Genomic DNA, 23,789 nt, shown 5'->3' with positions numbered 1-23,789 from the left:
TTGATATTTCCTCACTATTTTGACTTTATACTTGAACTCAATCGTGTTATTTTTTCACTGTTTTCATACTTAGCCATGTTTACTCAGTTTTAATACTTAAATGATATTTTAAATGATATTTGGGCTGAGAAACACTATTTTACTATTGCCCGAGTGGCTTGTGAGGATTTTGACTAAGTAAGGCCGATGGCCTATGTTGTGAGGAAATACTGATATTGATTTGAAGCCGAGGGCCTGAGATATGTACGCCACGAGGTGGCTTGATTGACATGAGTTCGAGAGCCTAGTTTTGATGCCACGAGGTGGCTTGTTATTGCGCTTGGGCCGTAAAGGGCCCCTCCAGGAGTCTGCATATCCCCAGTGAGCGCGGGTACCCATTGTGATGTGAGATTGAGCCCGAGAGGCTGGTATTGTTCTATGTGATTGAGCCCGAGGGGCTGGTATTATTTTATGTGATTGCCCGAGGGGCTGGTACTGTTTTGAGATGTTGCTCGAGGGGCGGATTTGTTGATACTGTGCCTGAGGTTATGTGTTTACTTTTCATAATTGTTTGTCAATTACCTGCTTAAACATTTAAAAAGGCTTTTCATGAAATTACATTTGAGTTAAAGAATTCTACCTATCTTTCACAGATTTATTGTTTTTAAATGGTTTTACTGCTTCATTATAGAATGCTTTGTGTCTTACGTGATTTCTTGCTTTCAGTCTTTATTTACATTTGTTACTCACTGAGTTGGAGTACTCACTTTACTCCCTGCACCCCTGTGTGCAGATTCAAGCGTTGCAGATCCTGCTAGTGCGAGTTGAGAGCTCCCGGATAGGGGTGTTCATGGTTCGGTTGGATCAATTTTTTCCTAAAAAGAAACCAAATCAAGAAAGTTGGTTTTTTCTTGATTCGGTTTATGTTGGTTTTTTGGTTTTTTCGGTTATTTATCGGTTTTTTCTTAAATATAAGACATACACTACCAAACACACATTTCGGCGACCACATTTTCAATGTAACACTATCAAATCAATTGCCCTTTGAGAAATTTATTATTTACCAAGATATATTGATGATAATTGAATCAACTTGTGATAAATAATTTAAGGACTCAATTAAAAATATATTATTTTTAACATGAAATAGATTCTTACGCTTAACAAAAGAAATCACCAATTAAACTAGAATGTAAAGGTAAAGAACTGTACTAAAAGTGCAAACGATTAATATTTACTATAAATTTTTTAAAACATTGTATAAAAGTGTATATATATATAGGTGTAATAATAAATTTAAAATAGCTACTCCTATATTCGGTTTGGTTCGTTTTTTTAAATTAAAACCAAAATCAAACCAAATTTGATCGATTTTTAAATTTCAAAACCAAAACCAAACCAAACCAAAAAGTATCAGTTTTTTGGTCGGTTTAGTTTGGTTTTCGGTTTGGTTCGGATTTCGAATTTTTATGAACACCCCTACTCCCGGCAGATATCGGAGTCCACGAGGTAGTTGATTGACATCCGCAGACTCGTGTCTCTCCCTCTTTATCACTTCTATCTCTTTTCAGACAGTTGTACTAGTTTATAGACTTAGCAGACTTGTATTATGACTTATAGATGCTCATGACTAGTGACACCCAGTTAGGGCTATTTTGGGTTGAACTTTCGCATTTTTATGATATTATCTGCTACTTAGTATTATTAAATTATATTTTAGGTTGTTTTCATGTTGTTTAACTATTTAACATCGAATTGGGAATAGTTAGTTGGTCTTGTCTTCACGAGAGGCGCCATCACGACCGGGTCCGGGTTTAGGGTCATGACAAGTTGGTATCAGAGCCTAGGTTACATAGGTCTCACAAGTCATGAGCAGGTTTAGTAGAGTCTCGCGGATCGGTACGGAGACGTCTGTATTTATCCTCGAGAGGTTGCAGAACCTTTAGGAAAAACTTCACATTCTTGAAATTCTTGTCGTGCGAACTTATTGATCCGAGTACTAAACTTATGTTATTCTATTCTCTCACAGATGGTGAGGATACGCGCTACTGGACAGGATGGACGAACACCAGTGCCACCAGCTGTGGCCACCAGAGGCCGAGGACACGGTCATAGTCACGGTAGGGGCAAGGCAGCACCTGTAGATCCACCAGCTACCCCAGTTCAGGACCAGGTCCCAGCTATGGATGCTCCAACAGCACCAGCTCAGGCACCAGCTGTGCCCATTGTGATTCCAGGTCTTCAGGAGGCCTTGGCTCCGATCTTATTAGTTTGCACTGGCCTAGCTCAGGCGGTTTCAGCCACTACAGTCGCAACTACTTCTCAGGCCGAGGGAGGCAATCAGACTCCTGCCGCTCGCACACCGGAGCAGGTCGTGCAGGGACTTCAGACGACAGGGGCACATCCAGCTCAGCCGGTTATAGTTGCTCAGGACTATGTAGTTCCTGCCATGCCGGAGGATGAGCAGCGTAAGTTGGAGAGATTTAGTAGACTTTAGCCTCCGACCTTCAATGGTGCAGAGGGCGAGGATGCCCAGGGCTTTGTGGACAAGTGTCAGAGGATGCTTCGTACAACAGGTATTTTGGAGACCAGCGGGGTCGCTTTCACTACCTATCAGTTTTTAGGAGCTGCTTTTACTTGGTGGGAGGATTTTGAAAGGCGTAGGCCTGTTGGTGCAACACCCTTTTCCTGGCAGCAGTTCTCCATTCTCTTTCTGGAGAAGTATGTGCCGCAGTCTTGCAGAGAGGAGTTGCGTAGGTAGTTTGAGTGGTTGCGTTAGGGGGAGATGACCGTGTCACAGTATGAGTTGAGGTTCTCTGAGTTGGCTCGTCATGCCATTTGGTTGGTTCCGAAAGATAGAGAGAGGATTAGGAGGTTTGTTGATGGTCTTATTTAACAGCTCCGTATTCTTATGACTAGGGAGAGGGTGACTAGTGCTACTTTCAAGGAGGTTGTGGATATCTCCCGTGAGATTGAGTCAGTTCGTCACCAGGAATGAGAGGAGAGGGAGGCCAAGTGGCCTCGAGGATCTAGTAGCTATAGTGGTGCTCCTTTGAGGGGTTAGTTTCAGCATGGCAGAGGTCGTCCATTCAGGTCTGCTCAGCCAACTCGCCTAGGTTATCATGGGGCATCATCGGGTCATGGTTCTCACAGTTCCCATCAGGGCCAATCATTACTTAGTGCCCTTCCAGCTCAGAGTTCATCCCTGTGCTCCATCAGTTCATGGCTCTTCTATGCCGAGTGCATCTGCTAGTCACTCCGGTGCGAGGGGTTCCCTTCAGTCTCCTTCTCCAGCTCCTGGGAGTTGGTATGAGTATGGAGATATGGGTCACATGTGGAGGTAGTGTCCTCGTCATTTTGCTAGTTCATCCCAGTAAAGGGGTCAGTCATCGACTTCAGCTCTAGTTGCTTCATCACCACCTGCCCAGCTAGCTAGGGGTGGGGGTTAGTTTGTTAAAGGCCGTCCTAAAGAGGGAGGTCGATCAGGTGGCGGTCAGGCCCGTTTCTATGCACTTCCAGGCAGATTCGATGCTATTACTTCAGACACTGTTATTACAGGTATTATTTCAGTCTGCCATAGAGATGCCTCTGTATTATTTGATCCCAGTTACACCTTTTCTTATGTGTCATCATACTTTGTTTGTTATTTGGGTACGCCCCGTGAGTTTCTTGCTTCACATGTTCATGTATCTACCATGATGGGCAATATTGTTGTTGTAGACCGTGTGTACCGGTAGTATGTCATGACTATTGGGGGTTTGGAGACCCATGTGGATCTTTTACTATTATGTATGGTGGATTTCGATGTCATTTTGGCATGGATTAGCTATCTCTGTGTCGTGCTATTCTGGACTGTCATTAAGTGGGACTGTCATTTTGGCATGGATTGGCATGGATTGGGGCACGTGGTGTCCAGCGAGGGTATTCAGGTTGATCCGAAGAAGATAAAGGTGGTTCAAAGTTAGTCCAGACTGTCCTCAACCATAGAGATTCGCAACTTTCTTGGTTTGGCAGGCTATTATCGCCGATTTGTTCAGAGATTCTTATCTATCGCATCGCCCTTGACCAAGTTGACTCAGAAGGGTGCTTCATTTGTATGGTCGGACGAGTGTGAGGAGAGCTTTCAGAAGCTCAAGACAGCTTTGACCACAACTCCAGTGTTGGTTTTGCCATCAGCTTCAGTTTCATATACCGTGTATTGTGATGCTTCAAGAGTTGGGATTGGTTGTGTGTTGATGTAGGAGGGTAGATTTATTGTTTATGCTTCTCGTCAATTGAAACCCCATGAGAAGAACTACCACGTTCATGATTTGGAGTTGGCTGTCATAGTTCACGCATTGATGATTTAGAGGCATTACTTATATGGCGTATCTTGTGAGGTGTTCACTGATCATCGCAGTCTTCAGCATTTGTTCAAGCAAAAGGATCTTAATTTGAGGCAGCGGAGATGGTTGGAGTTGCTTAAGGATTATGATATCACTATATTGTATCATCCGGGAAAGGCCAATGTAGTGGCCAATGCTTTGAGCTGAAAGGCAGTGAGTATGATGAGTTTGGCATATATTCCAGTTGGGGAGAGACCTCTTGTAGTTGATGTTCGGGCCTTGGCCAATCGGTTCGTGAGGTTGGATAGTTCGGAGCCCAATCTGGTATTGGCCTGTGTGGTTTCTCAGTCTTCCTTATATGATCGCATCAGAGAGCACCAGTATGACGATTCGCATTTGCTTATCCTTAAGGACAGAGTTCAGCATGATGATTCCGGAGATGTGACCATTGGTGATGATGGGGTGTTGAGGATGCAGGGCCAGATTTGTGTGCCCAATATGGATGGGCTTCAGGAGTTGATTCTGGAGGAGGCCCATAGCTCGCGTTATTCCATTCATCCGGGTGCTGCGAAGATGTACCAGGATTTGAGGCAACATTATTGGTGGATAAGAATGAAGAATGATATTGTAGGATTTGTGGCTTGGTGTCTCAATTGTCAGCAGCTGAAATATGAGCATCAGAGACTGGGTGGCTTGCTGCAGTAGATGGATATCCCAGAGTGGAAGTGGGAGAGGATCACTATGGACTTTGTTGTTGGACTTCCACGGACTTTGAGGAAGTTCGATGCTATTTGGGTGATTGTGGATCGCCTGACCAAGTCTATGCACTTCATTCCTGTGTGTACTACCTATTCTTCTGAGTGGTTGGCAGAGATCTATATCCGGGAGATTGTTTGTTTGCATGGTGTCCCGGTTTCCATCATTTCAGATAGAGACACTCAGTATACATCGTAGTTTTGGAGGTCTGTGCAGCGAGAGTTGGGTACTCAGGTTGAGTTGAGCACAACTTTTCACCCTCAAGAGGACGGGCAGTTCGAGCGTACTATTCAGATATTGGAGGACATGTTGCATGCTTGTGTCATTGATTTCGGAGGGTCATGAGATCAGTTTCTACCACTTGCAGAGTTTTCTTATAACAACAGCTACCAGTCGAGTATTCAGATAGCTCCATATAAGGTTTTGTATGAGAGGCGGTGTAGATCTCCAATTGGTTGGTTCGAGCCTGGTGAGGCTAGGCTATTGGGGACTGATTTGGTGCAAGATGCTTTGGAGAAAGTGAAGGTGATTCAGGAGAGGCTTCGTACGGTGCAGTCGAGGTAAAAGAGTTATGCTGACATGAAGGTTTGAGATGTGTCCTACATGGTTGGTAAGAAGGTTCTGATGAAGGTTTCGCCCATGAAGGGTGTTATGAGATTTAGGAAGAAAGGGAAATTGAGTCAGTGGTTCATTGGACCTTTTAAGGTGCTTCAGAGGATTGGGGAAGTGGTTTATAAGCTTGCTTTGCCACCCAGCTTGTCGAGTATGCATCCCGTATTTCATGTTTCTATGCTTCAGAAGTATATTGGGGATCTGTCTCATGTTCTAGATTTCAGCACTGTTCAGTTGGATGATGATTTGACCTATGATGTGGAGCTAGTAGCTATTTTGGGTCGTCAGGTTAGGAAGTTGAGGTCAAAGGATATAACTTCAGTGAAAGTACAGTGTAGAGGTTGGCCCGTGGAGGAGGCTACCTGGGAGACCGAGCGGGAGATGCAGAGCAAATATCCTCACCTATTTGAGGTTTCAGGTATGTTTCTTGATTCGTTTGAGGACAAACATTTATTTAAGTTGGCGAGGATGTGACGACTCGTCCAGTCGTCTCATGAATTATCGCTCTGTTTCCCCCATTTCTGCTTCTTTATGCTTTGTTTATCCGTGTTGTGTGGTGGGTTGGTCAGTCGAATCCGGATTGATTTTGGTAAGGTTTGAGACACTTAGTCTCTTTTAAGGAAGTTTAAGTTGGAAAAGTCAACCAGATGTTGACTTATGTGTTAGAGGGCTCGGATGTGAGTTTCGGTGGTTCGATTAGCTTTGGGAGGTGATTTGGGACTTAGGAGTGTGATCGAAATGAGTTTTGGAGGTTCAGAGTAGATTTAGGCTTGAATTGGCGAAGTTGATAGTTTGGCGATTTTCGGTTGGTATGAGAGATTTTGATATAGGGGTCGGAATGGAATTCCGAGAGTTGCAGTAGTTCCGTTGGGTCATTTGGGATGTGTGTGCAAAATTTCAGGTCATTCGGACGTGGTTTGGTTGGGTTTTTGATCAAAAGCGGAATTCAGAAGATTTTAGAAAGTTTGGCTTGAATCCGATGTGTTTTGGGTGATTTGATGTTATTTGAGGTGTTTTAATGATTGGAACAAGTTTGAATAAGGTATTAGGATATGTTTGTACTTTTGGTTGAGGTCCCGAGGGCCTCAGGGTGATTTCGGATGGTTAACGGAGAAGTTTGGATTTTGTTGCAGCTGTTGAATTTGCTGTTTCTGGTATTTTTGCACCTGCGGATTGGGGACCGCATGTGCGGCGCCACATGTGCAGTTGATTAGTCACAAAAGAAAAAAGATACCTGATGAGCAGAGACCGCAGAAGCGGTTAGAGTGGCTGCATCTGCGATGTCGCAAATGTGGGGATGTGGTCGCAGATGCGATTGTTGACCAGTTAAGTGATTTCCACATGAGCGGAGGAAAGACCGGATATGCGGTACCGCAGAAGCGGGTATGGGACCGCAGATGCGAAAAGGTCTAAGAAGAAGGTATAAATTGTCTCCTTCGCGAATTTGAGCTATTTCACCATTTTTGACCTCGACTTGGGAGCTTTTTGGACGATTTGAAAGAGGGATTTCAAGGAAACTTCATTGAGGTAAGGAATTTGGACTTAAAGCTCATTCCTATGCTATTATTTCACGGATTAGAGCTAGAAATTATGGAAACTATGGGTGAAATTTGGGAAACTAGGGCTTGGAAACTTAGACCCTTAATTGGGAATTTGAAGGACCATTTGGGGTCGGATTTGAGAACTTTTGATATGTATGAACTCGTGGGGAGATAAGGAATCTATTGATGTAAAACTTATTGAATTTCGAGACGTGGGACCGGGGGTCGAGTTTTGGTAATTTCGGGATTTGTGTCCTTTATTGATTGTTTTCGCTTGGGCTTCATTCCCTTAGCATATTTTGACGTCCTCGTTCTGATTTTGGATAGATCCGACACGCGTGGAGGTCGATTCGAGGGGAAGGCATCACGAGTTAGAGATTTGACCGGTTCGAGGTGAATAATGATTGTAAATGATGTTCTGAGGGTTTGAAACCGCGGATCACACATCGTAGTGCTATATTGAGGTGAGACACACGCTTGATGACGAGCGTGGGGTCGTGCACTATTGGAGATTGTGACTTGGTCCGTCTTGGTTGATGATTTTACCGCGTATTTGACTGAAATCTATTTGCTATCATCATTATTTGGGATGAATGCCATATTTGGGCTGAATGCCATCTATTTGAACCATCTGAAGACTTTTTATTGATATTTTCTCACTGTTTTGACTTTATACTTGAACTCAGTCATGTTATTTTCCCACTGTTTTCATACTCAGCCATGTTTACTCAGTTTTAATACTTGAATGATATTTTAAATGATGTTTGGGCTGAGAAACACTGTTTTACTATTGCCCGAGTGGCTTGTGAGGATTTTGACTAAGTAAGGCCGATGGCCTATGTTGTGAGGAAACACTGATATTGATTTGAGGCCGAGGGCCTGAGATATGTACGCCACGAGGTGGCTTGATTGATATGAGGCCAAGAGCCTAGTTTTGATGCCACGAGATGGCTTGTTATTGCGCTTGGGCCGTAAGGGGCTCCTCCAGGAGTCTGCACACCCCCAGTGAGCACGGGTACCCATTGTGATGTGAGATTGAGCCCGAGGGGCTGGTATTATTCTATGTGATTGAGCCCAAAGGGCTAGTATTATTTTATGTGATTGCCCGGGGGCTAGTACTATTCTGAGATGTTGCCCGAGGGGCAGATTTGTTGATACTGTGCTCGAGGGGCAAGCCTTTATGTGTTTACTTTTCATAATTGACTGGCAATTACCTGTTTAAACATTTAAAAGGGCTTTTCATGAAACTACATTTGAGTTAAAGAATTCTACCTATCTTTCATGGATTTACTATTTTAAAATGGTTTTACTGCTTCATTATAGAATGCTTTGTGCCTTACGTAATTTCTTGCTTTCAGTCTTTATTTACATTTATTAGTCACTGAGTTGGAGTACTCATTTTACTCCTTGCACCCCTGTGTGCAGATTCAGGCGTTGCGGATCTTGCTAGTGCGAGTTGAGAGCTCCCGACAGATATCGGAGTCCACGAGGTAGCTGCTTGACATCCGCAGACCCGTGTCTCTCCCTCTTTATCACTTCTATCTCTTTTCAAACAGTTGTACTAGTTTATAGACTTAGCAGACTTGTATTATGACTTATAGATGTTCATGACTAGTGACACCTCAGTTAGGGCTGTGTTGGGTTGAACTTCCGCATTTTTATGATATTATCTGCTATTTAGTATTATTAAATCATGTTTTAGACTGTTTTCATGTTGTTTAACTGTTTAACATCAAATTGGGAATAGTTGGACAACCTTGTCTTTACGAGAGGCGCCATCACGACCGGGTCCGGGTTTAGGGTCGTGACACCCATATTCACCTTTTATATATTTCAGAATCAGGGGTCTTAGTCCCAACTTTATTTGGTATAATCAATTTATTATGAGAACAAGCAACACCGGAGAACTCTTGAAGAATCTTATAGTTCTTTAATATATGCTTATCTGAATTCTTAAATAGCTCATTCAAAAATAGCAAATGAAAACTTCAAGTTTATCATGGCATGTGATATCTCTTAATAAACTCCTGGTTTACTATGGCATAAACTTTTGCATTAATAAACTTTTGATTTATCGTGACTACTTTTGCATTAGTAAACTTCTGATTTACTGTGATATATGATATAATATAAATTGAAGAATAAGGCGGATAACTTCTCACATACATATTATTTTACCCCCTATGATTGTGGAAACATGAAGATTTTCAATCTTCTAGTCATTTGTAGTCTCAATATGATAGTCATTTGTATTAGTAAACTTCAGGTTTAATATAACAAATGTTTTGACCATAATCATATAATATGAATGACATATTTGTATATAAGATTTTCGAGAGCCTTCATTTATTATCCACAATCTAATATTTATCGAACACTACTGGTGTCATGTGTCTTCTAGGCAAACAGTTAGCTCTTGAGGAGTTGTTGATACATTTTGTACTATCAAATATTGCTCATATACTTCATAAACAATGTAAAACAATTGTTTAAGCACAAGAAAACTCTTCATCATAATATTTTCCTACTTCATGAGGCAATTTCAATTGTATTACTTCTTCAGGAGCAAATTTAAAATACGAAATATTGAGTATATATTCTCTCAATTATATTACCTCTTCTGGAGGTGAATTGTAATATATTCACATCAAGAGCACGTTCATATTTACAAGATTTATTAATATTATCACATTCACTTTAGGGAATAGATTAATATTATCAAAAGTTCTCATCCTTCAAGAAATCGAACATAATTATCTGAATGCGCATTAATCACATCAAATTGTGATGCCTCAACCTCTTTTAAAATATTTACTACTTCAGGAGCAAATCGAGGCGTGCATTTAATATAGAGAATATTTATGTAGCTTATCTTCAATTGTAATTATAGAAAGCCTGAATTATCATTTCTGGTGATCATAGGCATATACAACTTCTGGTGGTTAACAAAATATATTTACAATGAGATATACGAAATATAACTACTTGTGGTGGTTGTATATTTCTTGCAAACTCTGCTAGAGTTAGAGTTTAAGTTGATCTAATAGTGTTATCCATATTCTTCAAAATGACATAAATAAGATATATTATAGTAAACATCATTATCAAATCATAATTTTTCTTTATGTACAACAATTACATAACCATACTATCTATTACAAACAACAAAAATTAAAATATTTACATTTTTATAGATTCGCCACCGATTACATGGCTTGTTTCTCCTTTTGGGAGTGCAAGGTAATCAGCTACATCCAAATGCATGAGGTCTAAATTATCTTTAGAAATAAAATTTGCTTCAACATTTTTCTCTGTCTTCTTTAGGGAGTCTTGATAAAGCTCAACTAGGTGCTTTGATGTACGGCGGGTACGTGACCAGTGCCATTTTCCTCTACATCTATAGCATACATTTTCTACATTTGGTGCTTGCACCGCTTCATGCTTTTGTTCCTTCATTTTCCACTGCTGGTGGTGAGGAGGGTTCTTTGGTGCATTATTATTATCATGATTAAAATTTCTTCCCCGACCATGACTGGGGCCATGACCTCTTCCACGTCTAGCTTGGTGGAAGTTCATCTTATTCACTTCAGGGAATGGACAAGAACCAGTAGGTCGGCTTTCATAATTTTTCATTAATAGCTCATTATGTTGCTCGGCTATAAGAAGATGTGAGATAAGTTCAGAATACTTTTTAAATCCCATCTCTCGATATTGCTGCTGCATGAGCATATTCGAGGCATGAAAAGTGGTGAAAGTTTTCTCCAACATATCATGATCAGTAATATTATCACCAGATAATTTTATTTGGGAAATAATTATGAACATAGCAGAATTATATTCACTTATAGATTTAAAATCTTATAACCTTATATGAGTCCAATCATAACGTGCATGTGGAAGAACGACCATCTTCAGGTGGTCATATCTATCTTTCAAATTATTCCACTGTATGACTGGATTTTTAATAGTGAGATATTCCATTTTCAGGCCCTCATCAAGGTGATGGCGTAGGAATATCATTGCTTTGGCATGGTCTTGGTTTGATGCCTGATTTTTATCCTTGATGGTGCCTGCTAGACCCATCGCATCAAGATGAATTTCAGCATCAAGCACCCAAGACATGTAGCTTTTGCCCGATATATCCAGGGCTACAAATTCAAGTTTAGAAAGATTTGATATTATATAGAAAAAGAAAATTCATACCTTAGATACTTTCAAAGTATTTGCTCGAGATGACACAGTCTCGTGCTGATAACGTGTTATAAAATAAAGACAAGTATAGAGAGAAACTGATGTATTATTCGAATTCAAACTGATGTACATATTGAACTGAAATCTCTTCTATTTATAGAAGAAAGGAAGCTGCTGTGTAAGCTGCTACTACAAGCTGTTGTGTAAGCTGCTACTATACCAGATATGGATAATCTTCTACTGAGAGTAATGTTTATCCATAACAGAGTATGAAAGGATAAGCTCCTTGTACCAGGTATATGTGACGACCCGGCTAGTCGTCTCATGAGTTACCGCTCCGTTTTCCCCTCTTTTAGATTCTTTACGCTTCGTTATCCGTGTTTTATGTGATCGGATTGATTAGTTCGAGTTCGGAGAGGATTTGGTAAGAAATGAGACACTTAGTCTCTTTTAAGAAGGCTTAAGTTGGAAAAGACAACCGGATGTTGACTTACATGTTAGGAGGCTCGGAAGTGAGTTTCGATGGTTCGGTTAGTTTTGGGAGGTGATTTGTGACTTAGGAGCGCGATCGGAATGGGTTTTGAAGTTGTAGAGAAGATTTAGGCTTAAATTGGCGAAGTTGATATATTGGTGGTTCTGGTTGATAGGCGAGATTTTGATATAGGAGTTGTAATGGAATTCCGAGAGTGACAGTAGCTTCGTTGTGTCATTTGGGATGTGTCTGCAAAATTTTAGGTCATTCGGACTAGATTTGATAGACTTTTTGATCGAAAGTATAATTTAAGAGTTATTGGAGTTCTTAGACTTAAATCTTATGATAAATTGGTGATTGATGTTGTTGTGAGCGTTCCGAAGTTTTGAACAAGTTTGAACGATGTCATGGGATGTGTTGGTACAATTGGTTTGAAGTTCCGGGTAGGTTCCGGGATGTTTTATGCCGAAAATCATAGCTGTAGCAGGTCCAGAAGGGTTGCAGGCCTCGGAACTCACCCGCGCAGTCCACACAAAAAGAAGTGCGGTTGTGGTATGTGTTGTGCGGACCGCACAAAATGAAGTGTGGCCGCGGTAGGTGTTGTGCGGACGCACAAAATGGTGTGCGACCGCGGTGAAGAACATTCCGCTTATCCTAATTCGAAAGCTCGTATCATGTCTAGTTTTCAGAAAGGTAAAGATATCGCAATAACATATGTAGCGAAAGTTATGGCCAAAATACTAAAGTCTGTCACTGCAAAGGAAAGCTTGTGCGGTCGCGGTCATTTTTGTGCGGACCGCACTGGTTTTGTGGGGACTGCGGTCGATTTTGTGCGGCCCGAGGAGGTAAAAATCTGTGGGGTACTCTATAAATATGAAGTTTTGTGTTTTATTTGATATTTTGACCTAGAGAGCTCGTATTTTGGTGAGTTTTTGAAGGCTTTTCAAGAAATTCATCGGGGTAAGTGATTCTAACTCAGATTTGGCTAGAGTACATGAATCTATCATTGAATTCATCATTTAATTCGTGATTTGGGATGGAATTTGGGAAGAAAATTGTGAAATCTTTCAAAAATATAAAATGATGATTTGAAGGACCAAATGGTATCGGAATTGGATAGATTTCATATTGATAGACTCGTGAGAGTATAAGGATTCTAGTTTGTGAATTTTGTCAAATTTCGAGATGTGGTCCTGGGGGTCGGGTTTGACCAATTTCTGGAATTTGTGATAATTCGATTGTTTTCACTTGGGATTTGTTCCCTTAGCATATTGTGACGTATTCGTTCTGATTTTGGATAGATTCGACGCGCGTGGAGGCCAATTCGAGGGGCAAAGGCGTTGCGAGCTAGAGAATTAGCCGGTTCGAGGTGAGTAATAGTTGTAAATGATATCCTGAGGGTTTGAAACCCCGGATTGCACATCATAGTGTTGTATTGAGGTGAGAAACGCGCTGGGTGATAAGTGTGGGGTCTTTTACTACTAGGGATTGTGACTTGGTCCGTCCCGATTGATGATTTTACTGCGTATTTGACTGAAACTTATTTGTTATCGTCATGATTTGGGCTGATTGTCATATTTGGGCTTCGTGCCAACTATTTGAATCCTCTAGGGATTTTTATCACTAATTCCTCACTGTTTGACTTATTACTTGAACTCAGTCCTGTTGATATTTACTGTATTACAAACTCAACCACTTTTATTCGTATTTGAACTTAAATGATATTTCTAAATGATATTTTGGGCTGAGAACTACTGTTTTACTAATTTCCGAGGGGTTTGTGATGATTTTCGGACTGAGTGAGGCTGAGGGCCATATGTGAGGATATGCTGAGTGATATGAGGCCGAGGGCCTGAGATACTTTTATTGCCATGAGATGGCTTGATATTGTGCTTGGGCCGTAAAGGGACCCTCCGGAGTCTGCACCCCCACAGTGAGCGTGGGTAACCATCATGATTTGAGAGTGAGCCCGAGGGGCTGATACTGTACTGAGAGTGAGCCCGAGGGGCTGATATTGTACCGAGAGTGAGCCCGAGGGGCTGATACTATTCTGAGTGATTGTTACTGTGCCCGAGGGGCTGATACTATTCTGAGTGATTGTTACTGTGCCCGAGGGGCGAATTTCTACTTGTTATTCACGTGCTAAATTACCTGTTTTACTTGGTTTAAAGGAACTTCATTTGATTTCTTCATGGATTTACTGCCTTGAGTGTTTTTACTGCTTGATATAGAATTGCTTTGTGCCTTTACGTATTTTCTTGCTTTCAGCCATTATTTATGATTATTACTCACTGAGTCAGAGTACTCACATTACTCCCTGCACCGTCTGTGCAGATTCAGGCGTCGCAGAGTTCGCTCTTGAGTGTTGATACTTCCAGTCCTGGTAGTGTTTTCGGAGAGTATGAGGTAGTTGTTGGCGTCCGCAGCCCCCCTGTGTCTCCCTTATCTTACTATTTTCATGTTCTTGAACTTCTGTAATGGATTTCGTATCTAGTATACTGGTATCCGGAACTATTAGTTGCTCATGACTTGTGATACCCCGGTTTGGGCTGTGTCGGGATAGCTTCTACTGTTGTTATCGTTAATTCCGCAAATTATGGTTATTATATCACGTTTTAGAACTACTTATGGATATTCAACTGATTAAAAGAGGTGGCCTATTTTTGGTCTGGCTGGCCTTGTCTTCACGAGAGGCGCTATCACGTCCGGGTTCGGGGAATTGGGTCGTGACAAGTTGGTATCAGAGCCTAGGTTACATAGGTCTCACGAGTCATGAGTAGGTTTAGTAGAGTCTCGCGGATCGGTACAACAACGTCTGTATTTATCCTCGAAAGGCTGCAGAACCTTTAGGAAAAACTTTATATTCTTGAAATTCTTGTCATGCGAACTTGTTGGTCCAAGTACTAAACTTCTGTTATTCCATTCTCTCACAGATGATAAGGATGCGAGCTACCGGACGAGGTGGACGACCACCAGTTCCACCAGCTGAGACCACCAGAGGCCATGGACGCGGTCGTGGTCGCGACAGAGGCAGAGCAGCGAGGGCAGCACCTGTAGATCCACCAGCTGCCCTAGCTCCGGATCAGGCTCCAGCTATGGATGTTCCAACAACACCAGTTCAGGCACCAGCTATGCCCATCGTGATTCCGGGTTTTCAGGAGGCCTTGACACAGATCTTATCAGTTTGCACTGGCCTAGCTCAGGTAGTTTTAGCCACTACAACAGCAGCTACTTCACAGGCCGGGGGAGGCAATCAGACCCCCGCTACTCGCACACATGAGCAGGTAGTGCAGGGACTTTAGACGCTGGGGGCTCCTCCAGCCCAGCCAGTTGCACCAGCTCAGGAGTTTGTTGTGCCGGTTATGCCGGATGATGAGCAGCGTCATCTTGAGAGGTTTGGTAGACTCCAACCTCCGACATTTAGCGGAGCAGAGGGCGAGGATGCCTAAGGTTTCTTGGATAAGTGCCAGTGAATGCTCCGTACAGTAGGGATTCTTGAGTCCAGTGGTGTGGCATTTACTACCTTTCAGTTTTCTGGGGTTGCCTTCATTTGGTGGGAGGCGTATGAGAGGCGTAGGCCGGTTGGAGCAGCGCCCCTTACTTGGTATGAGTTCTCTGTTCTCTTCTTGTAAAAGTATGTGCCGAAGAGAGGAGCTGCGTAGACAGCTTGAGTGATTGAGATAGGGGGATATGAATGTGTCACAGTATGAGTCAAGGTTTTCTGAGTTGGCTCGTCATGTCGTCTAAATGGTTCCGACAGATCATGAGAGGATCAGGAGATTTGTTGATGGCCTTAACTACCATCTCCGTATTTTGATGACTAGAGAGAGAGTGTTGGGTGCTACTTTTGAGGAGGTGGTTGATATCGCTCGCGAGATTGAAATGGTTCTCCGTCTAGATCGGGAGGAGAGGGAGGCCAAGAGGCCTCGAGGATCTGGCAGTTACAGTGGTGCTCCTTCGAGGGGCCAGTTCCAGCATGGTAGAGGTCGTTCTTTTAGGCCTGCTCAGTCAGCCCGCCCAGGATATCGTGGGGTATCTTCGGGTCATGGTTATCACGGTACTCAGCAGGGCCAGTCATCACTTAGTGCCTTCCCAGCTCAGAGTTCATCTTGTGCCCCATCAGCTCAGGGTTCTTCTATGCCGAGTGCGCCATCTAGTCACTCCGGTGCGAGGGGTTCCCTTCAATCCCCTTCTCCAGCACCTGGGAGTTGTTTTGAGTGTGGAGAGTTTGGGCATGTATGGAGGCAGTGTCCTCGTCGTGTTGCTAGTTCATCCCAGTAGAAGGGTCCGCCCTCGACTTCTGGTCCAGTTACTTCACCACCTGCCCAGCCAGCTAGGGGTGGAGGTCAGGCAACTAGGGGTCGCCCCAGAGGGGTAGGTCGATCAGGGGGCGGTCAGGCCCATTTCTATGCACTTCCAGGCAGGCCAAACACCATTTCTTCATATGTTGTCATTACAGGTATTGTTTCAGTCTGCCATAGAGATGCCTCTGTATTATTTGATCCCAGTTCCACCTTTTCTTATGTGTCATCATATTTTGTTCGTTATTTGGGTACGCCCCGTGAGTTTCTTGCTTTACCTGTTCATGTATCTACCCCGGTGGGTGATACTGTTGTAGATCGTGTGCACCGGTCATGTGTGGTGACTATTGGGGGTCTGGAGACCCGAGTGGATCTATTACTATTGAGTATGGTGGATTTCGATGTCATTTTGGGCATGGATTGTTTATCTCCGTGTCGTGCTATTCTAGAATGTCATGCTAAGACCATCACTTTGGCTATGCTGGGTGTACCGCAGATCGAGTGGCATGGTGTGACTGATTATATTTCTAGTAGAGTGATCTCTTTATTGAAGTCCTAACGTATGGTTGAGAAAGGTTGCCTTTCATATATAGTGTTTGTGAGGGATGTTGGAGCTGAGACTCCTAGTATTGATTCTGTCCCAGTTGTGAGGGATTTTCCCGATGTTTTTCCTGCAGACATGTCAGGCATGCCACCGGACAGGGATATTGATTTTGGTATTGACCTGGTTCCAGACACTCAACCCATTTCTATTCCGACGTATCGTATTGCACCAGCGGAGTTGAAAGAATTAAAGGAATAGCTTCAGGAACTCCTAGATAAGGGGTTCATTCAGCCTAGTGTGTCACCTTGGGGTGCGCCAGTTTTGTTTGTGAAGAAGAAGGATGGCATAATGAGAATGTGCATCGATTATAGGCAATTGAACAAGGTAACAATTAAGAACAAGTATCCCTTGCCTCGCATTGATGATTTATTTGACCAGCTTCAGGGATCGAGAGTGTTCTCCAAGATTGATCTCCGTTCGGGCTATCACCAGTTGAAGATCGGGGAGTCAGATATTCTTAAGACTGCTTTTAGGACCAGATATGGTCATTATGAGTTCATTGTGATGTCTTTTGGGCTAACCAATGCCCCAGCAGCGTTCATGCATTTGATGAACAACGTGTTCCGTCCTTATCTTGATCCGTTTGTTATAGTATTCATTGATGATATCCTGGTGTACTCGCATAGTCAAGAGGAGCACGCGAATCATTTGCGAGTTGTATTGCAGAGATTGAGGGAGGAGAAGCTTTATGCAAAATTCTACAAGTGTGAGTTTTGGCTCAGTTCAGTGGCTCTCTTGGGGCACGTGGTGTCCAGCGAGGGTATTCAGGTTGATCCAAAGAAGATAGAGGCGGTTTAGAGTTGGCCTAGACCGTCCTCAGCCACAGAGATTCGTAGCTTTCTTGGGTTGGCAGGCTATTATCGCCGATTTGTTCAGGTATTCTCATCTATCGCATCACCCTTGACCAAATTAACTCAGAAGGGTGTTTCATTCATATGGTCGGACGAGTGTGAGGAGAGCTTTCAGAAGCTCAATACAGCTTTGACCACAATTCCAGTATTGGTCTTGCCATCAACTTTAGGTTCATATACCGTGTATTGTGATGCTTCGAGAGTTGGGATTGGTTGTGTATTGATGTAGGAGGGTAGAGTTATTGCGTATGCTTCTCGTCAGTTGAATCCCCATGAGAAGAACTACCTCGTTCATGATTTGGAGTTGACTGCCATAGTTCATACATTGAAAATTTGGAGGCATTACTTGTATGGCATATCTTGTGAGGTGTTCACTTATCATCGCAGTCTTCAGCATTTATTCAAACAAAAGGATCTTAATTTGAGGCAGCGGAGATAGTTGGAGTTGCTTAAGGATTATGATATCACTATATTGTACCATCCGGAAAAGGCCAATGTGGTGGACGATGCTTTGAGCCGAAAGGTAGTGAGTATGGGGAGTTTGGCATATATTCCAGTTGGGAGAGACCCCTTGCAATTGATATTCAGGCCTTGGCCAATCGGTTCGTAAGGTTGGATATTTCGTAGCCCAGTTGGGTGTTGGCTTGCGTGGTTTCTCGGTCTTCCTTATTTGATCGCATCAAAGAGCGCCAGTATGTTGACCCGCATTTGCTTGTCCTTAAGGATAGAGTTCAGCATGATGATGCCAGAGATTTGACCATCGGTGATGATGGGGTGTTGAGGATGAAGGGCCAGATTTGTGTTCCCAATGTGGATGGGCTAAGAGAGTTGATTCTGGAGGAGGCCTATAGCTCGCGGTATTCATCCGGGTGCCGCGAAGATGTACCAAGATTTGAGGCAGCACTATTGGTGGAGAAGAATGAAGAAAGATATTATGGGATTTGTAGCTCAGTGTCTCAATTGTCAGCAGGTTAAATATGAGCATCAGAGACCAGGTGGCTTACTTCAGTAGATTGTTATTCCTGAGTGGAAGTGGGAGAGGATCACTATGTACTTTTTTGTTGGACTTCCACGGACTTTGAAGAAGTTCGATGCTATTTGGGTGATTGTGGATCGGCTGACCAAGTCCGCACATTTCATTCCTATCTATACTGCATATTCTTCAGAGCGGTTAGCAGAGTTATATATCCGAGAGATTGTTCGTCTGCATGGTGTTCCAGTTTCTATCATTTCAGATCGGGGTACTTAGTTTACTTCCCAGTTTTGGAAGTCTGTTAAGCGAGAGTTGGGTACTTAGGTGGAGTTAGGCACAACTTTTCACCCTCAGACGGACGGGCAGTCTGAGCGTACTATTCAGATATTGGAGGACATGTTGCAAGCTTGTGTTATTGATTTCGGAGGTTCATGGTATAAGTTTCTACCACTTGCAGAGTTTGCTTACAACAACAACTACCAGTCGAGTATTCAGATGGCTCCATATGAGGCTTTGTATGGGAGGCGGTGTAAATCTCCAGTTGGTTGGTTCGAGCCAGGCGAGGCTAGGCTATTGGGGACAGATTTGGTTCAGGATGCCTTAAAGAAGATGAAGGTGATTCAGGAGAGGCTTCGTATAGCGCAGTCGCGACAGAAGAGTTATGCGGACCGGAAGGATCGAAATGTGTCCTACATGGTTGGTGAGAAGGTCTTGCTGAAGGTTTCGCCCATGAAGGGTGTTATGAGATTTGGGAAGAAAGGAAAGTTGAGTCTGCCGTTCATTGGGCCTTTTGAGGTGCTTCGAAGGATTGGGGAGGTGGCTTATGAGCTTGCTTTTCCACCCAGCCTGTCGAGTGTGCATCTGGTATTTTATATTTCTATGCTCCGGAAGTATATTGGGAATCCGTGTCATGTTTTGGACTTCAGCACGGTTCAGTTGGATGATGATTTGACCTATGATGTGGAGCCAGTAGCAATTTTGGGTCATCGGGTTCGAAAGTTGAGGTCAAAGGATATAGCTTCAGTGAAAGTACAGCGGAGAGGTCGGCCCGTGGAGGAGGCTACCTGGGAGACCGAGCGGGAGATGCGGAGCAGATATCCTCACCTGTTTGAGGTTTCAGGTATGTTTCTTGACTCGTTCGAGGATGAATATTGGTTTAAGTTGGGGAGGATGTGACGGCCCGGCCAGTCGTCTCATAAGTTACCGCTTTGTTTTTCCCTATTTTAGCTTCTTTATGCTTCGTTATTCGTGTTTTATATGATCGGGTTGATTAGTTCGAGTTCGGAGAGGATTTGGTAAGAAATGAGACACTTGGTCTCTTTTAAGAAGGCTTAAGTTGGAAAAGTCAACCGGATATTGACTTATGTGTTAGGAGGCTCGGAAGTGAGTTCTGATGGTTCGGTTAGCTTCGTGAGGTGATTTGTGACTTAGGAGCGCGATCAGAATGGGTTTTGGACTTGTAGATAAGATTTAGGCTTAAATTGGCGAAGTTAATATTTTGGCGGTTTCGGTTGATAGGCGAGATTTTGATATAGGGGTCGGAATGGAATTCCGAGAGTGACAATAGCTTCGTTGTGTCATTTGGGATGTGTGTGCAAAATTTTAGGTCATTCGGACGAGATTTGATAGACTTTTTGATCGAAAACATAATTTAAGAGTTCTTGGAGTTCTTAGGCTTGAATCCTATGTTAAATTGGTGATTGATGTGGTTGTGAGTATTCCGAAGTTTTGAATAAGTTTGAACGATGTCATGGGATATGTTGTTACAATTGGTTTGAAGTTTCGGGAGTTCCGGGATGTTTTAGGCCGAAAATCATAGTTGTAGCAAGTCCAAAAGGGTTGCAGGCCTCGGAACTCACACGCGCGGTCCGCACAAAAAGAAGTGCAGCCACTGTATGTGCTGTGCGGACCGCACAAAATGAAGAGCGGCCGCGGTAGGTGTTGTGCGGCCGCGGTGAAGAACATTCCGCTGGTCCTACTTCGGAAGCTTATATCTTTTGATCTACAAGGAATTTTGAGATGGTTCAAAAACGAAAGTTGTAGCCCTTCGTGTCTAGTTTCAGAAAGGTAAAGGTATCGCAATTTGAACATTTGTAGCGAAATTTATGGCCAAAATACTAAAGCCTGTCACTGTAGAGGAAAGCTTGTGCGGCCGCAGTCGTTTTTGTACGGACTGTACTGGTTTTGTGGGGACCGCGGTCGATTTTATGCGGCTCGCGGAAGTGGAAATTTGTGGGGTACTCTATAAATACGAAGATTTAGGTTTTATTTGATATTTTGACCTAGAAAGCTCGGATTTTGGCGAGTTTTCGAAGGTTTTTCAAGAAATTCATCGGGGTAAGTGATTTTAACTCAGATTTGGCTAGAGTACATGAATCTATCATTGAATTCATCATTTAATTCGTTATTTGGGATGAAATTTGGGAAGAAAATTGTGAAATCTTTCAAAAATATAAAATGATGATTTAAAGGACCAAATGGTATCAGAATTAGATAATTTTCATATAGATAGACTCGTGAGAGTATAAGGATTCTAGTTTGTGAATTTTGTCAAATTTCGAGATGTGGGCCCGGGGGTCAGGTTTGACCAATTTCTGGAATTTTGTGATAATTCAATTGTTTTCGCTTGGGCTTTGTTTCCTTAGCATATTGTGACGTATTCGTTCTGATTTTGGATAGATTCGACGCGCGTGGAGGTCAATTCGAGGGGCAAAGGCGTCGCGAGCTAGAGAATTAGCCAGTTCGAGGTGAGTAATGGTTGTAAATGATGTCCTAAGGGTTTGAAACCCCGTATTGCACATCGTAGTGCTGTATTGAGGTGAGACACGCGCTGGGTGATGAGCGTGGGGTCTTTTACTACTGGGGATTGTGACTTAGTCCGTCCCGATTGATGATTTTAACGCGTATTTGACTGAAACTTATCTGTTATCATCATGATTTGGGTTGATTTCCATATTTGGGCTTCGTGCCAACTATTTGAATCATCCGGGAATTTTTATCACTAATTCCTCACTGTTTGACTTATTACTTGAACTCAGTCCTGTTGATATTTACTGTATTACAAACTCAGCCACTTTTATTCGTATTTGAACTTAAATGATATTTCTAAATGATGTTTTTGGCTGAGAACTACTGTTTTGGGCTTGTTTCACCTGCTAAATTACATGTTTTACTTGGTTTAAAGGAACTTCATTTGATTTCTTCATGGATTTACTGCCTTGAGGGTTTTTACTTCTTGATATAGAATTGTTTTGTGCCTTTACGTGTTTTCTTACTTTCAGCCATTATTTATGATCATTACTCACTGAGTCGGAGTACTCACATTACTCTCTGCACCGTGTGTGCAGATTCAGGCATCGCAGAGTCCACTCCTGAGTGCTGATCCTCCCAGTCCAGGCAGTATTTTCGGAGACTACGAGGTAGCTGTTGGCGTCCGCAGCCCCCCGTGCCTCCCTTATCTTACTATTTTCATGTTCTTGAACTTCTGTAACAGATTTCGTATCTAGTAGACTGGTATCCGAAACTATTAGTTGTTCATGACTTGTGACACCCCGGTTTGGGCTGTGTCGGGATGGTTTCTACTGTTGTTATCGTTAATTCCGCAAGTTATGATTATTATATCACGTTTTAGAACTACTTATGGTATTTAACTGATTAAAAGAGGTAGCATGTTTTGGTCTGGCTGGCCTTGTCTTCACGAGAGGCGCCATCACGACCGGTATCGGGGAATTGGGTCGTGACAACATATATAATCTTCTATTATGGGTAATATTTATCCATAACGGAGTACTGAAAGGATAAGCTTATTATACCCAGTATGGATAATCTTCTATCGGGGGTAATATTTATCCATAACCGGGTACCGAAGTGATAAGCTTCTTCAGGAGGCTTATTTCCAATAGAGTACTAAATAGATAAACATATTTACGACGGAGTCCCATATGGATAAGCTTCTTCAGGAAGCTTATTTACAACAGAGTACTAAATGAACATCCATAATATAATATATTTATAATATTCATATGGTAATAGAGGTATATTTAGTAATGGCATTGATGTATTTGATCCCAACCATTAATGAACGGTCAATTCAAGTCATTTCACATAATTCAAGGGCAAATTTAAACCTTTTTCTCTAAAAACATTGGAGTTCATTTGTGTTGGTATTGTGAGGTCTTCTTTCAAAACTGATTACTCAAAAAATTACGAGGGTGGGCAGTTCCAAGGGCTCTCATCTAGGTTTTGATTACTCAAAAAATTACAACGGTTGTCCCTCTAAGAGGCTGGTCTTTAAATATTGTCTTTATTTTTTATTTTGTTGCAAAATATATGATTCTTCTTCATTAAAAAAAATGTAGTTATTCAATATTGTAAGTTTAAAATTCTTGTTTCGGGTAAAAACTGAAAGTTAATGATTGATTATAATTAAAACCATTTGAATATTAATAATTTGTCCCTAATTTTTAACTCAAATAATGATTTAGTGGTTTACTTTAAAATACTCCATTGTTGGTGCTTAGAGGCGTTAAAGAATACAAAACAGGTCTATTTGATCTAGAGTTATTTAATTAAATTTGTGATTGAGGATCATGTGTGTTGGTATTGTGAGGTCTTGTTTCAAAATTGAGATCATTTAGAGTAGATTTGGTGTGGCTCGATCAAAATTGAAATTACAATGTCCAAGAACATTTTCTTTGAACATCATAAAAAAATAATGTCAATCGGATAAACTTTGACGAACAATTTACAAACAGGCCAATTGCAGATAACATATTCTCATTCCAATCTAGTAGAGTTTTGTGAATAATTGGACAAGTACAAAATCCTGTCAACTGTGTAGAATTTGTGAACAATCTAATATATACAGTCAAAACTCTCTATACCAGCATCCCTATATAATAACCACTCACTATAAAAGGCAGGCTTTTCTTATAATCGATTTTTTAAGTTATATTTTACTTCTCTACACCAACTTTTACCTATAATAGCAACAAACATATTTATAGCAGAACACTCTTTGTAAATTACTACTCTATAACATCAATATTGAATCTTTAAGATTACTAATAATTTATAATCTATCTATATGAAATTCTGTATTCTGAGGTGTTAAAACCTCTTTTAGCATCACCCCTATTTGCATGCGCAGTCCGGACGTGTAGCCGGAAAGCTTATATGTTAAAA

The 23,789-nt window shown here is 42.0% G+C and overlaps 1 protein-coding gene across 1 annotated transcript in view; it reads right to left on the bottom strand.

The window, feature by feature from the left end:
* Nucleotides 1-10,393: 10,393 nt before the first annotated feature.
* LOC138888227 (uncharacterized) overlaps nucleotides 10,394-23,789 on the bottom strand; it is a 48,194-nt gene continuing 34,798 nt past the window's right edge. Inside the window, exon 2 of the mRNA XM_070170050.1 lies at nucleotides 10,394-10,797. Within this exon, the coding sequence (XP_070026151.1) occupies nucleotides 10,394-10,797 (404 nt within the window). The remainder of the gene's footprint in view (nucleotides 10,798-23,789) is intronic.

The sequence above is a fragment of the Nicotiana sylvestris genome, chromosome 3 (genome assembly GCF_000393655.2).
Source record: "Nicotiana sylvestris chromosome 3, ASM39365v2, whole genome shotgun sequence".
Lineage (NCBI taxonomy): Eukaryota > Viridiplantae > Streptophyta > Magnoliopsida > Solanales > Solanaceae > Nicotiana > Nicotiana sylvestris.
Note: the sequence above shows the minus strand (reverse complement) of the source record. Positions and strands in the feature narration are given on the sequence as shown.